Source organism: Peromyscus maniculatus, chromosome 1 (genome assembly GCF_049852395.1).
Source record: "Peromyscus maniculatus bairdii isolate BWxNUB_F1_BW_parent chromosome 1, HU_Pman_BW_mat_3.1, whole genome shotgun sequence".
In the NCBI taxonomy this organism is placed as follows: Eukaryota; Metazoa; Chordata; class Mammalia; order Rodentia; family Cricetidae; genus Peromyscus; species Peromyscus maniculatus.
In genome coordinates this window covers 32,191,647-32,207,978 of record NC_134852.1, presented here as the reverse complement: position 1 = coordinate 32,207,978, position 16,332 = coordinate 32,191,647, and the positions used below count along the sequence as shown (strand labels likewise).

At 39.3% G+C, this 16,332-nt stretch overlaps 1 protein-coding gene across 3 annotated transcripts in view; it reads right to left on the bottom strand.

Moving 5' to 3' along the window:
* LOC102907532 (cell adhesion molecule CEACAM1-like) overlaps positions 1-16,332 on the bottom strand; it is a 161,444-nt gene that overhangs the window by 19,985 nt on the left and 125,127 nt on the right. For 2 of the 3 annotated variants that reach the window (XM_076573643.1, XM_076573642.1), the window contains exon 4: positions 110-385. The exons of the other annotated variant lie outside the window; for it this stretch is intronic. In XM_076573643.1, the coding sequence (XP_076429758.1) occupies positions 110-385 (276 nt within the window). The remainder of the gene's footprint in view (positions 1-109; positions 386-16,332) is intronic. 3 annotated transcript variants of the gene reach the window in all.

The window sequence follows — 16,332 nt, the reverse complement described above, 5'->3', positions numbered from 1 at the left end:
TTGAACCATGTTTTTCTCCTTGTGACTTTGACCCATCTGCATTCTATTGATAAAGAAACTGACCCTATCCACAACACTATGGAGTAAGGAGGGAACAGAGGTCACTCACGTATTATGTCCAGCTGGATGGGGTCACTCCTCTTGGAACTGACTTGATTGGATACTTCACACTGATAGTCCCCAGAATCTTCAATCTTCACAGAGTCTATTTGGAGGGTGCGGTTGTTTGTGGACAGCCTTGTCCTATTTGTAACAACCAGACTCTTGCCTTTGAAGAGCCAATGGATAAAGATCCCAGTGTCATTTGACAAGCAGTTCAGGAACACAGAGATTAGGTCTTTGACTGTGGAGTTGGTGACTTGGATGGAGGGTGGAGTCACTGGATCTGTGGATAAACAGTGGAGGGGACCAGCTGAGAGTCTTTCACCCTCAGAGATCTCAGCCAGCTCACAGGGTCCATAGAATGAAGTCACCCTCTGCAAGATCACATGTTTGGGTGCAAGATATGGTCTCTAAGGATAGAGCTGAAGCTTACTCCTACCAAGAAAACTCATAGTGACCCTAACTGAGGGTGTTTGTGTAGATTCCACATTGAGAGCCGCTTCAGTGCACATGTCCAGATATCACATGGTGGGGGGGAATGTATTTCTCAATGATTTTTTTTGGAATTCTTACTCAAACTTTCTGTGAGTGTGAACAATCAGGTCCCTCCTTTATGAAATAGCCTTCTGTTTATTTTTTATTAAAAAGTTTGTCATGGGGATAAGATGGCCCAATTCATCTTAAAGGTATTAAAACATAGACCTCAGGACTGGGAGAAAATCCTAACTGAAGAATTTCTGTTTGGAGAAAAAAAATATATTTCCTTCCCCATGGATATGGAATAATACTAGAGAGAAAAAGTGAATAATCACAGTGCTGACCACAGCCTGCCACTTTAATCCTCAGTAGTGACAATTTGTGAGACAGGGTCTCACTATATATTCCTAGCTTGCTTGGAACTTGCTTTGGACACCAGGCTGCCCTCAAACTCACACTATCTACCTGCCTCTCCCTCCTCAGTCCTGGCATCAAAGATGTGTGCCACCAAACTCAGCTAACATTTGTTTTTTAAACCTTGAGAAGAGTAAGCAAAAGAGCATCACCAACTGTCAGTGACATGGTTCACCCTGATGTAGAACAGGGCTCCATCGCACCCTTTCCACCCACTCTTCTCATCCCTTAGAGTCAGAGCTGAGCCAGATACCCCAGTGTTGAGAAAGAAGCAGACCTGGGAGCAGAGGTCTAGTCCCCATCTGTGGAAAATTTTCTCTGGGGCACAGTTGAAAACCTTGGGTGTTCCTTGTAGGTCATGGAGATCAGAAAATCAAAATGGAGGAGACAGGAAAGCTTGTGTTAGGCACAGAAAGAAGTCTTGACTTTGAGGCTCTCCTAACCATGGAAAGAATCTGACACAACCAAAGGCTGGGAGAACCTCCTCACATTGCAAGCTCCACCCCTATCAGCCAGAAATCAGAGAACCAGGAGGCCATTAGACATAAGGATGGAGCAGGAGGCTTGTGGGAAGACTGAGTTTTGCTTGTTCCCATAAACATGGGCTGGAAATTAAATGCTTCTGTACCTTCCCAAAAAAGCTAAAAGACTGCACTCCAAAGCTGGTGCTGATATTTCAGAGATCCACTTACTAAGAAATGTAATGTTCTTCACTGTAGTCCTATTGACTCTAGCGAAAAAGTTATAGATGAAGCAGGAATAGGATCCAACGTTATTACTATTGATGTTGGGGATAAAGAACTCTTTGGAGGATGATTGGAGCTCTCCATTGACAAACCAAGAGTACTGTGCAGGTGGGTTAGCATCTATGTAGTAAGAGAGGCTGGAGTTTGTCCTTGAAAGGAAATGAATATTTGAGGGGGATGTGATCATGTTATCTGGATCATCTATAGCAAACAGAATAAACCACATGTGATGTCAGCAGAGGGAAGGGGAAATCCTGGTCTGCAGAAGGCCATAGAATCTCTTTGAGCTGTGCTTTAATCTTAGTTGAGGAGATTTCACCCAGAGTTGGGGTGCAAATTAGTAGAAGAGTACTCATTCAGCATGAACAAGCCCTAATTTTTCTAAAGCACAACACACAAGCATCTGTACTTCACACTATGCGTGCAAGTGCCTGAGTATGACATGTCTCCTGGCTTCACCACCCTGAGCCTCTCTAGGCAGAAGTATATGTGAGAAGCAAGAGCTTTCTCATGAGTGAACTGAGCTGCAGTATTTGGTGATGGTCAGAATCAAGATGTAGAATGAGAGACATCATTTTATCTCCTGGTCCTCAGGGACCCATTGCCTGCCTTGAGACACAAGGTCTGAGTCCTTCAAGCTACATTGACCTCCCCTGCTGTGTGTAGACCAGAGTCCTCCAATCCTTTGCTGTTCAGGGCCATCCTACAGATAGGTTATGATTAGTCTTCCCATTGAGCTTCTCTGAGAAACCTGACAGCCTGTCTGAGATCTCACAGAGCTCAGGATCTGGCTGACATTTAGTTCAGGCTGGGCCACAGGTGGGCCATTCTTGTCAGGTGTTTGATGTTGATTGACATGAATCTGGGAGCCCTATAAGAATCCTGAGTCTCAGGACAATGAGGTTCCTCTTTGGATTCCTGAGCACTGAACGTGCCCTGTGGCTGCTGCTGAAGCCCAACATGACAGAGACCTAATGGGTCATCATGAAAAAATCTACCCTTCTGATGCCAATGGAGATTGAAAGCCCCATATGGCCATCTTTGGCAAGCATTAATGTAAGCCTAGGAACTGTAGCCATGAGATTGGATTCTCCAGAAGAGCTGCCAGCCAAAGTCATGCTTGGATCAAGAAAAACGGGCCTTGGCAGTTCGTGTTCCTGGAGTTGTATCCATGCCAGTGGATGTCCACACAATCCAGAAGAGAATTTGACATTGCTGCTGCTGCTGTTGCTGTTATAACAATGGCATACACCACTGCTACTGTTTCTGGGATTGCCATTTCGTAACTGCTTACTACAGCAATCACAGTGGAGACCCTGGCAACAAAAGTAGCTACTACAGTTAGTTAATCTTTCATTCTATTGGGCATGACAAATTCAATTCAGTAGTTATATACATCTCGATTGGCTTTGAAAATTATAAATTTATAAACTCAAGTTCCAGTTGCTTTTGGGATACTATCTTACAAGGACTCCAACGTACAGTATGGCTCGATAAGGAAGGGAATGACTCAATTGCCTTTAGCCTACTGGCTATGGGTGAGATAGGACCTCTGTTGGTCTTTTCTGTATCAAACACACAGATTGCAAGCCCAGTCCCACTTTGAGATCTTTGACAGGAATTAACCATGAAGCTCACACACGATTGAGCCGGTATGATAATGTGTATTCAGAGAGGGGTAATGCCTGGGGGGCACTCACCAACCTAAGACAGAGCACCTGTGTGGCCTGGGCAGGCGTCTCCATGACAGGTAAGGTGACCTGCTGATATCCCATGCAACCCAAGTCAGAAGCTCATTTTTTAATAAAAGGGGGACCTGCAGGGCCCTGGCCCCCATTTTGGGTAACTGTTGCCTTGCTTGCTGACCTTGACCTTGATATCCTCCCAATGCTAATTCCCTGCCCTGTTCCACCCTCCTGAATGCTTAAAGGAAGTTCCTTGTCTGTGTATCCTGAATAATGGGCGTTAACAGCTTAGATGCAAGATTGTAAAACATCAGCAGTGAACTTTTGCCCTCCGGGGTCCTCCCATTGTGCTGTAAGCCTGTAATTAATACCTCCTACCCACTTCAAGAAATGACATTTGACATTTAAAATTATATATATATATATTTGAATGAATAATGCAAATGTAATCTATGAATACCACAAATGTGATTAATATCATGAGTGTAATTTAAAAATAAATAAATAAATAAATAAGAAAGAAAAAAGAATCCTGAGTCTATGAAATGATCCAGAGGAGTGAAGGTCACCTAGTAGGTCTCCATGGTGGGGAAGTTGGAAATGTGGTTGTGGACCAATAGCTTGTGCCAGTGAAGGGCTATGTGACCCTGACTCAGTCACTGTGTTTCCTGTCTCAGTTTCCCTATAATAAGACACATGGTAAATGATCATTGCTATGCCTGCAAGTTAACCTTAAATGTGAACAACAACCTGACCTTCCACCAAGCAGTGTCTGTTAGTGTTTGCCTGCAGGAAATAATCCCTCTACTGGGCATGAAGAGATGGCTCAGGGTTTAAGAGCACAGGCTGCTCCTCTGGAGGTCCTTAGTTCCATTCTCAGCATCCACGCAGTGACTTACAACCATCTATAATTAAATCTGGTGTCCCTTTCTGGTGTGCAGGAAGAACACTCTATATATAATAATCAATCAATCAAACAAACAAACAAACAAATAAATGATTGAATGAAGGCTAAACTGGCTGTGGGAAGAAAACACTAAAGAGATATTAGTAGCAGGAGTTAAATTTCACATTGGAAAGAGGAGCAGATTAGAAGTAACCCACAGAGAATTGTAGTCAATGGCAGTGTATATTTCAGAGTAGTCAATACAAATTTCCAATTGTCTCACCATAACAAATGTGAGATAAATGTGGTAGTGGATGTTAAGTAGTTGACTTAACCATTCTGTCTGGTACATAGACATCAAAGATCACACTCTATTTCTCCAGACTAAGAACAGTTGGTATGCCTGTTAAAGCAGTATTAACAAGTAATAGACCATGCATCAAGAAAGTGAAAGATCATTTTCAAGTGCCAAAAATGTTACATATTGTACATCTGAACATGGACCAAAATATATAAAGAACTCTCACAGTTCAACAATAGTAACAATAAAACCACAAGTAGCTCAATCCAAAGAGAAGAAAAAGACCTGACATTCCTTTTAAAGAAAGAGGAACAGATGACCAATAAAGACATGCTGATTAGTTTTTGTCTATTTGATAGACTAAATTCACATGGGGAGAGAAAACCTCAGTTGAGGAATCACCTCCATCACAATGGCCAGCAAGGCATTTTCTTAATTACTGTTTGGTGGAGGAGGACCCGGTGCTATCCCCTTGCAGATAGCCCCTTTCTTATGGGCTCTGTAAGAAAAGCAGCTGAGCAAGTTGTGGGAGGAAGCCAGGAAGCTTTCCCCATGGTTCTTGCCTACACTTCCCTCAATGACACACCCTGATCAAGACATTTAAGCTAAATAAACCCTAACTGCCAAGTTGGTTTGGGTTGTGGCATTTCATCACAGGAACTGGAAATCTATCTAGAACAACACATACAGTAATGCTATGGGAGCCGGGCGAGGGTGGTACACGGCTTTAATCCCAGCACTTGGGAGGCAGAGTCAGGTGGTTTCTGCAAATTTGAGGCCAGCCGGGTCTACAACGTGAGATCCAGGACAGGCACCAAAGCTACACAGAGAAACCCTGTCTCTAAAATACCAAAAAAGTAATGCTATGGAGTCACGTGTAGTGCCACATGCCTTTAATCGCAGCACTCAGGAGGCAGAGGCAGGTGGATATCTTTGAGTTCCAGGCTAGCCTGCATACAAAGTGAGTTCCAGGACTGCCAGGGCTACACAGAAAAAAACCTGTTTCAAAAAAACCAAAAATGAAAAAAAGAAACAGAAATGCTCATGGACCAGGCATTGTGGTGCACACCTTTGATCCCATTACTGTGGGAATTCCAGGCTAGCCAGCCAGTAGGATAGAGTGAGACCCTGTCTCACAGCAAAAACCAAAAACATGCTTAACACCAGTAGTCATTGTAAAAATGCACATGATTGGCTGACCTAAACTGTACATTGTTAAGCATAAGTCATATGTAAATTATAAGCTATTAAAAGCAACTATTAGGATACAAGTTAAAGCTCGATCACCTTATCAATGATCAAATTCTCTATACAAAACTATGTTTAGAAACAGACTAAGTATGCTGAATATTAACATAATAATTCCCTTACTTTACCCTTGATATTTTAAAAATATTCAAGCTTCCCACTTTAAACTATGCCATGCCTCTTACTGCCAGTGTTTAGTCCAAATTATACTTTGATATCATTTAGATTATACTTCCATTTACCAGGTCTAAAGATAATTTGCCTTGCTATACAATTTGAATAAAAGATAGCTCACTAAAAAGATTTCAGAATAAGCTTTTACTGTTCCTTCTTTAAAAGAAATTCACATTACATTGGCTGTTCTCAATAATCAATCACCCATGTCTCCTGACTAATTAAATACATAAATGCTTTTGGATGTAATGTTTTTATAAGGGTATGAAAGTTTAGATATAGAGACTGTTTAGGAAGGTTAAAAATAACTTATTGGGATAGATAAATATAACATATAAACATCTAGATATGTTATAAATGATACCTGAGTTTCATTAAATAACCCAGATATACTGAGGATGTATGCCTAAGTTAAATCCATGGATAAAGTTTTTATAGAGATCTGAGATATATAGGCTTTAGAAATAGACTTATGTATGCCTTAATAGAGGAGTCTACAGACCTCTCCAAGAGGAGAGACTGGGGCTAATAGTAGCCCATAGCTCCTCTGCTGTAGAAGGTATAATAATTGTCCAAGGAATGATTGATCCTGACTTTACTGGGAAAATTAAGATTATTTTAAACCTCCTACAAAAACAAGTCAGATTCTACAGGGCAGCTCCTAAGGGAGCTGCCAGTTTGGATTCTAATGTTATCATCTTCTGGGTTCAGGAAATTAAATATCTCATACCAATTATGCCCTTAAAATATAGGGAAAGAAAATAATTGACTTTCTAGTCATAAGCATAGACATTTCCTACATTTCAGAAAATGATTGGCTAAGTACTTAAGACAACTATTACTCTTTTGTCTCTTAGAGGCGTAGGTCAATCTAATATTGTAACCAAAAGCTCAGGAATATTAAAATGGTCAGAAAAATAAAATTATGGCATATTTCGCCCACAGGTCATCCCCTTTTTACCTAACACTCTGCGGGGAAGAGATGCTGTGGATATTGCTCTATATAAATAAAACACTGATGGCCAGTGACCAGGCAGGAAGTAGGTTGCCAGGCAGGAAGTAGGTGGGACAAGGAGAGAGGAGAATTCTGGGAAGCGGAAGGCTGAGGCAGAGAGACTGGAGCCAGGGCCAGGAGAAGCAGCATGTAAAGACGCCGGTAAGCCGCCAGCCATGTGGCAAGGTATAGATTTATAGAAATGGGTTAATTTAAGATAAAAGAACAGTTAACAAGAAGCCTGCCACGGCCATACAGTTTATAAGTAATATAAGTGTCTGAGTGATTATTTTATACATGGATTGTGGGACTGTGGGGCTTGGGGAACCTGGAGAGAAGCCCTCCAGCAACAAATGGCACCTAACGGCTTGAGTTTCCACCTTAAACCTGAGAATATTTAATAACCAATTCTAAGTAGAGCCAAAACCAGGTTCCTGCTTCTTGTCTCATACTGGCAGCTAGACGCCGCAAAACACAGGTTTGAACACTGGCGGGTTCCTGGCGAGTGCGTTTGACCGGCAGTATGGCGGAAATGAGGCGTCTGCCAGCGGCACATTGCGCTGTGTGGTAGATTTAGTCTTTACTAGTATTAAAAAAAAGAAAGAGGTTTCTGGGCTACACGCTGCTTTGATAAAAGCTTAGATCCACCATTTCTGAGACTTGATGACTCCTAGAGCTGGCAGAAAACGTACCACTGCCATGTTGGGAAGCTGAAGTGGGCGGAGCCAGCAGCCACAGCGCCTTTTCAGTCTTAGAATGGTACAGTTTAAAGCAATAGGCTCAAGGAAATATAAAAAATAAGCCACATAAAGATGGCTACCACACAGAGAATCTGGATTATGTTGTCTTTGATATTTGTAACTGAAGAAAAACATTTGATTACAAAAGCTGTTGAGTTATGCCAAAATGTATATTTTAAAGGTACCTTGACTTCAAAATTTGGATTTAACGATATGTTGCTTTGGAAGAGGTTCTGCTTTTGTTTCCACAGAAAGCCAGAGGCTATGGATTTGTTCCAGATCTAAGATACATCAGGTTTCACCAGCCAAGACCCCCTGAAAGGTCTCCGATGACACCATGGCCCAGATGATCCAACATCCAGAGCGGTTTCAAGACAACTGGTTCACACAATACAGCCTCATGGACTACCCCATAGGCCTAAAATTTTCTTTGCGTCCACATAAGATACAGCGCCCCCCTCCAGCAGGAAGTAGTAAGAGATGCTACGCCCAAATTCCCAAATATACCAAGCTGGCTTTAGAGGTGGAATTGGCTCACTCCCCCTCTAAACCCAGACATATTGCTTTAAAAAAATGGTTAAGAGATTCTTGTGTCCCAAATCAGAAGAGCCCTCTGGTGTGGGACAGAGAAAAACCAATATTTTATTTAAAACAGGTTGATTATAAATGTGATCTCTTTCTAAAAAAGAAAAGGGGATATGATATAGATATATAGGAGGATATAGAGATGATAAGATCAAAGGGTAGATTAATGAACCTACTTTTAAAGAACAACTTGTTTAAAATGTTTTACATTGGTATAGATTTTAGTTTATGTTTAAAATGTTTTACATTGGTATAAATTTTAGTTTATTGATACAAACTTTAAGTTAATTTTGTTATACTGTATATATATATATATGTATATATATATATATATATATATATATATTTCTATTCTTGTTTGAGGTATTATGTTTATGTAACTCATTTAAAATTGTAATGGATAATTAAAAATAGATTAATAATTAGTCATCTATGATAATCATATCTGTAGCCATGTTAGTTAAGTCTTCTGGGTATACATAGATATATTTCAGATAGATAGGTAATCTTCAAACACTTCATAGACCTAGAGAATATGGAATTTAAATAACTTAAAATTCTGTTGACATGAGACACAATTGCTCCTGGCTGCACCAATTGATCCCGAGAGAATGTTGGGCTTCTAAGACATTTCCATTTGGAAGTTTGTCTTTTTGGCACAAAATGGCCTACTGGGCAAAGAACTGCCCTTGCCTTGATGGCTGACAGTACAAATATAATGCTGTCCTTTCTGGACAAGTGGGACACAAGGAAAGCGACCACTGTACTCTGCCAAGACAGGTTAAGATGGTCTCTCAGAATTCCTGCTTATAAAAATGGTCTGTCAGATACTCTAGGCCTGTAGCCAATTTGAATGCACCAACAATGCTGAGAAACATTAGGTGACTGTCCAGGCTGCCAGCTGTCTCGGTCTACTCTTGCAAGATTCCCAAAAGTTGCTTGCATCCATCTACCATTTCTCAGGTACCATTATGTTCCTTCTCAGGTCTTTGATGTGGTTGAAAACTAGATAGTTGTAATTTCCTCAGTTATGATAAAAGATAAGTTAGATATAAAACCTTAAACTCACAAATATAAGATAGATAGGACATCTTTAATATTGTAACTATAATTCTTGCTCGGTAATTGTTTTGTCATATGTAATTTTACCATGTTAAAGTTAAAACCTTCCTTTTTAAAAAAAAGAAAAAAAAGGGGAAGTGCCGTGGATATTGCTCTATATAAATAAAACACTGATGGCCAGTGACCAGGCAGGAAGTAGGTTGCCAGGCAGGAAGTAGGTGGGACAAGGAGAGAGGAGAATTCTGGGAAGCGAAGGCTGAGGCAGAGAGACTGGAGCCAGGGCCAGGAGAAGCAGCATGTAAAGACACCGGTAAGCCTCCAGCCATGTGGCAAGGTATAGATTTATAGAAATGGGTTAATTTAAGATAAAAGAACAGTTAACAAGAAGCCTGCCATGGCCATACAGTTTATAAGTAATATAAGCGTCTGAGTGATTCTTTTATACGTGGATTGTGGGACTGTGGGGCTTGGGAAACCTGGAGAGAAGCCCTCCATCAACAAAGAGACATGCTGCAATTAATTTGTGTATCATTAATCTCTGCTATGGACTAATATCAGCTCAAATGATGTAGATGAGTTTTAAACATAAAAAAACTTGGGTAAACAAACCCAAGGCATAATTGAGCCCATTATTCTAGAAATTATAAATGACAGACATGGCCAAGGGTATCAAAATTTATTTTAGGGACCCCTGTTCACTGCTGATCCCTCTACACAGAAATCTGATGCTCCTATCTGGGGTAAATAATTGACTTTGAATGTTGAGAGAACTGTAGCTGCTACTTGTCTGGTGGAGGAGAAACTTAAAAATAGGGCATATAAAGCCTCCCACCAGCCCTTGAGTCACCCCAATATATGTTTGTTAAAAAAAATCAGGCTTACAGGATGTTACAAGACCTTAAAAAATTAAATGAACTTTACTGGAGCCAAGGGGAGCTTCACAATGTAGTTTGCCATCTCCCACAGCCACTCCTAGAATCCGAAATATAATTGTCATAGACTTACAAGATTGCTTCTTCACCATACCTTCTCACCCTAAATATCGTCAGCATTTCGCCTTTAGCTTGCCTTCTAACCCTAACACAATTGAAGTCAAAAGCTGACATGCAGAGCAAGAAATATATGTTCTGTTTATCCAAAACTCATTGACTGAGGTGAGTTCCTCATCATATATACAGATTAACTATCAGAACTAACTGTCAATTAAGTTTCAGTCCTCCAATCCAATAATAATATATAATGTATGTACATATATATTTCAATACCTATATTGCACAGGTGATATAATATTTATATCAAAATATAAATCTTATGGGTCTAGGCAGATAGGTCTATATTGGCACTTTCTCATGTCTGTCCAACAATTACAAATTCCTTCCTTATGGAAGCTCATCCATGAGGCCTTAGTCCTTATGAATTATGGCTCTGAAATAAAGAAATAATACACCATTTATTCCACTGCTTTTCAATTTTAGGAAGGCCTAGAGCTCATAATTGGACAAGGGCCTTAAATATACTTCAAGAGCTCTTAAGAATTGGTGCTTAATTTTTCGTATCTCCCACTACAGACATTCTTGTTACCCCCAAGCCAAGCTACAAAGATATAACTAAGCCTCTGGAACCATCTCAGTTGTATTTGAAAAGGTCCTGATATTTTCATAATGTGAAAAAGAGAATATGCTTACATGTTTTCACAGGATACTGACCCATCTTTATGAATCCTGGATTGCCTGGTCACACCATATACTAGGCCACTGCAGGACAAAAGTGCTCTAAAGCTGCCAGTCTGAATACAGGCTGTTATTTACCTCTAGATACTTAAATATTGAGCTTTGACTTTATGAATAAATTGATACAATTCCAGATACTTTTGATGACTCTGTTCATCAATATATTAAAACTTATAGAAATATGATTAGAAATAATCCTGTCCTCAATGTATTTTTATTAATTTTGATCAAGAGATAATTAAGACTTTATATATATAAGACTTTATATACATATATAAGAATATATATATATAAGTCTTAATTATCTTAATTATAGAAATGTTTCATATATATGTGAAATATATATATATGTGAAATATATATATATATATATATATGAAACATTTCAGATTTCATTCTCTGACTATCCTGCGGTTTTGTTGAGACTCCAAAGATTTATAATTTTGCTCTGACATAATTTACCACTGTTATCATATTGCTAATATGTCTAAAGATTTTGTCTTTTAAGAAGGTTCTTATAAACTTCAGGAGGTCAAAATTCACCAATGCTCACAAGCCAAGAAGGACCAGGAGGAATGAAACCTGATTACAGTTTATTTCTCCCATTTACAAATTTTCTTTTTTTCTCTGGAAGGGTGGATTTTGCCCTCTCCTCCTGGCCTGATATCCTTCTCTCATCTGCTAAAACCATGCATTTAATATTCTGTAGGTACACTTAAGAGAAAATGTTTCCTCCTTAAAACTCCTCAACTGCATGTTCTAATACACATATTTGTTTCCAGCAGAAATTCTGATCATTTAAAGAGTTTCAGGTTGTTACTCTCTGGACCACAGACATGCTGTCAAGCTGCAGGTCTGCACCCCATTCTCCAGCCCAGATGGATGTGTTGTTCGCTCAGCCTTGCATCATGCCCTCTAGTCCATGAGACAGAAAATCCTGCTACATATGTCTTATGGAGCCTGAAACAACCTGCTCTTCCTGGGTTTGCACTGCATTCCAGTCTTCAAGACCCTCAACTTCACCCCCATATCAGCAGGAAGTAACTATGAATGTTTTCTACAGTCCCTTTGTGACCTATCTCTCTTTCATTGCTGAACTTCCCAGCCCAGGACTTGGACTGTACTTAAAACATGCTCTATTATTAATTGTATAAATTCTGCTCATGATCCTGAAATGTATATATTATCATATATTCTCCTCATGTACTTCTGACAATTGTTCTCTGTGTAAATCTTGCTATGTATACCTTGACACAGATTATTACAGTCCTCTCCTAGCTAAGTGGTTAATATTGCCTTGATCACAAATTTAAATTATTAGGTCAGTTTCAACTGCACTTTTGGTCCCACAGGAGCTCACGACTAACTCAAGTAACTCTTTATCTAACAATGCCTCTTTAAAGTACAGTTTAACCAAATTAATACCACTAATCAGAGATTGATAGAAGTATGTTCCAAAATAAGCATTTCTTTTTGATAAGTCACAATTATAGTATTTAGACACATTTGACCATATTATGCTATACTAGCTAATGATAGATTTTTATGTTACTGCTCTGCTCCCTTCTTGGTACAAAGATATTCTGATTATATACAACTACACCTATTAGATGGCTAAACTAATTCTCAGCTTGCCATCTACATAGATTATTGATTATAAATATTAATTATCCATTACTTTTTATTTTTTAAGTCATCTCCAAATTTAATTTTTTCCGTGATTTTCACTACCCTAAAGAGAATAAAACATTCTCCTTTTGTTTTCTTTTGTTTTGTTTTTTTGTTTTTTGAGACAGAGTTTCTCTGTGTAGTTTTGGTGCTTGTCCTGAAAGTCGCTCTGTAGACCAAGCTGCTTCAAACTCACAGAGATCCCCTGGCTCTGCCTGCCAAGTGCTGGGACTAAAGGCATGTGCCACTATGGCCCGGGTAACATTCTCCTTTTTTTAATAAATGAAAAAACTGGAACGGGTTCAAGCCATAGGAAAACATAACAGATTTGAGCTACTTTCACAGAAGCTACTACTTGGAAAGGTCAAGGATTTTTCTGAAGGTCAAGCCATGAATAAGAATTCTTGGTGATATTTTAGCTTTTGTATATATATTAAGTGGTTCCTACAATGATTTTCTTGTATGGCATGTGTGCTTCCAAGAACTCCTAACAGTGTGTTTATCTAAAATACCTATCATGCATCCAAGGCCAAACAATCTCCTGAACTAAGGTAACAACCTTATAGAAACAACACCTGTCTCCGCGGTCAGGAGGATAGCTTCATTTCTTGTGCAATTTAAGCAGAGACCCTCCTTTCTTATACAACCTCACTAACATTATAGACTCCTAAATTCTTACCTAACCACTTCTAGGAATATAGACTGAGTATATAAATCTTCATTTTTTGCTCTACTAACCAATCATTAGCTCTCAGTTGACCTCCTCTTTTACCATACCCTTTTTGGTTGTAAAAGAAAGCCTGACAGTCACTGCCTGAGAAAAATTCACAGCTACCTTTAAAACCCTGTAGGAATTCAAGCCTGATGATCTTGCTCTGCCAGAGGATTGCTATTGCTTGGGTTTATAACTGAATACTTCAGAGACTTGGAAAAACTGAGAGGTATAAGAAGACTTACAGGATGATTTTGAGGAGAGAACTTGAGGACAAGATGGAAGATGAGAAAGAGTGAGATAGGGAAGTACTAGATAAGTAAGGAAGAGATGAAAAGGATCTAGATGAGGCAAAATTAAGGTGAGAGAAATAAGAAAGAACTTAGAGGGGATAGCAGATAAATATAGAGAGAAATCAGGCAAGAAAGGAGCTAGGCACGAGAAGAGAACTGCAGTTGCATAGACAGAATTTTATCCCAGAGGAATAAAGTAGACAAAGAAAGAGTTTGGTGTACTTAGATTCATTATCCCCTCACCGGCCCCTGAAAAGAATAATATTAATGTGGGTCCTTAATAATATTTGAGAATAACCTCATCTAATTTTTGGACCATGATGGATTAAAGTTAGAGTTCAACAAAAACAAAAATTACAGAGTCTACAATCCCATGGAAATTGAATAATGCTCAAAGGAATCACCAATGGGTCAAGAAGGAATGTTACCAAACTCCTTTTATGAGGCTATAGTCACCCTGATACCCAAACCACACAAAGATGCAACAAAGAAAGAGAATTGCAGAACAGTCTTCCTCATGAACATTGATGCAAAAATACTCAATAAAATACTGGCAAACTGAATTCAAGAACATAGCAAAAAAAAATATCCACCATGAAAAACTAGGCTTCATTCTAGAGATGCAAGAATAGTTCAACACCTGGAAATCTGTCAATGTAATCCACCATACAAACAAACTAAAAGAAGAAAACCACATGATCATTTCATTAGATGCTGAAAAAACCTTTGACAAAATCCAACACCCCTTCATGATAAAGGTTCTAAAGAGATCAGGAATATATGGAACATTCCTAAATGTAGTACAGTCAATTTACAGCAAGCTGACAACCAACATCAAATTAAATGGAGAGAAACTCAAAGCAATTCCGCTAAAATCAGGAACAAGACAAGGATGTCTACTCTCCCCATATTTATTCAATATAGTACTCGAAGTTCTATCTAGAGCAATAAGACAACAAAAGGAGATCAAGGGGATCCAAATTGGAAAGGACAAAGTCATACTTTCACTATTTGCATTTCACTATTCACATATCACGATATGATAGTATACATAAGCAACCCCAAAAATTCTACCATGGAACTCCTACAACTGATAAATACCTTCCCACCTTTCTGTGGGAAGACTGATTGGGTGAGTTGAAGTGTGAGGATCTTAGCAAGTGTCCTTTCTCCTTCTCTGTGTTTCTAGGTTGGTTCTCCCTCTTTTTTTCCAATCTCCTAATTACATCAATTTCATCCAGGCAGTCACATGAAGCTGTGGGAATGTGAGACAGGGTGATTGGGATTTTGTGTGTTGAATCTTCCAGCGTTTCAATGGCTACATCTTTTTCTCATGGTCTCAGTTGTGGCAGCCCTGAATAAGTGGTCTCTTGTGGCTGTGATCTAAGTGAGAGAAGGCCCAGGCTATTGACTCTCAATGTACCAGCTCCTCTACAGAGACCATGGTTTCTGAAGTGGGGTAGGAAAGCAAGGCAGACTCTGTAAGACCCCATTCCCCTCTGCTTGGTTACTGTGGAGAACTCAGCCTCTAACCTGCAGAAGCTCTGTTGGAACTGCACTGCAATCTAAGTCATGCCTCCTTCTCTGCCTCCACAGAGATTATATCTGCATGTGTCCTGAGGGCTATCTCAGGCTCACCTTCACAAGTATATCCCTCCACTAATACCTTGCTTGTCTAAGCCCATCATGGCCACATGCTGGAGGATGAAAACTAGTAATTTACCAGGTTTGAAATTTTGTATCAGAACCCCCTCCTTTTTTCTCTCCCATTTTTATTTAGTAGTCATGTTACAGTGGTTTCACTTTTTGGATAACTGTGTCTCCCCACACCCCTTATGTACCAATGCCATCCTCACCTCTTTACTCCTTTTTGTGACCATTTGGGGCTCAAACCTCACAGTCTGCTCAAGAGTGAGTATTAATGCTAATGTTGACCATGGTGGTATGGTATTTATGATGTGGCTGGCCCTGTATTTGTATCTGGTTTCATCTATATGATGAGTCTGTCACATAGAAATTATTTCCATTCAGATGGTGAAAAACTGGAACTTAAAGTGGTTTTTAAAAAGTACTTAAATCTGTATGGTTAATCAGAGATAGACCAAACTACCTGGCTTCAAGGCTAATACTAGTGGTAGGAATAATTGCGGCTAACATTTTTTTCTTCCTGTGTGTGTGGTATTTTGCCAAAAAGGTTACCTGATTTTTATATTGTCTTTAAAAACTACTATGAGGCAAATGAAGGATGTGATATATTCAAGCATCCTAGCATCAGAGGCCAAGACAGGAGGATTGTGAATTTGAGGCAAGTCTGGGTTATATAATGAGAGTCTTGTCCCCTGAAAGCTCTCCCAAGCTAGTGAAAGGAGAAAACTAAAGATGAGAATGAAGATAAACAAAACAGAGACTAGAGTAACTGCAAAGAAAGCTGATGCACCAAAAGTTGGTTCTTCAAAAATGATTAACTACATTAGCAACCTTTTCCCAGATTAACTTTGAAAAAAGGAGATGGATA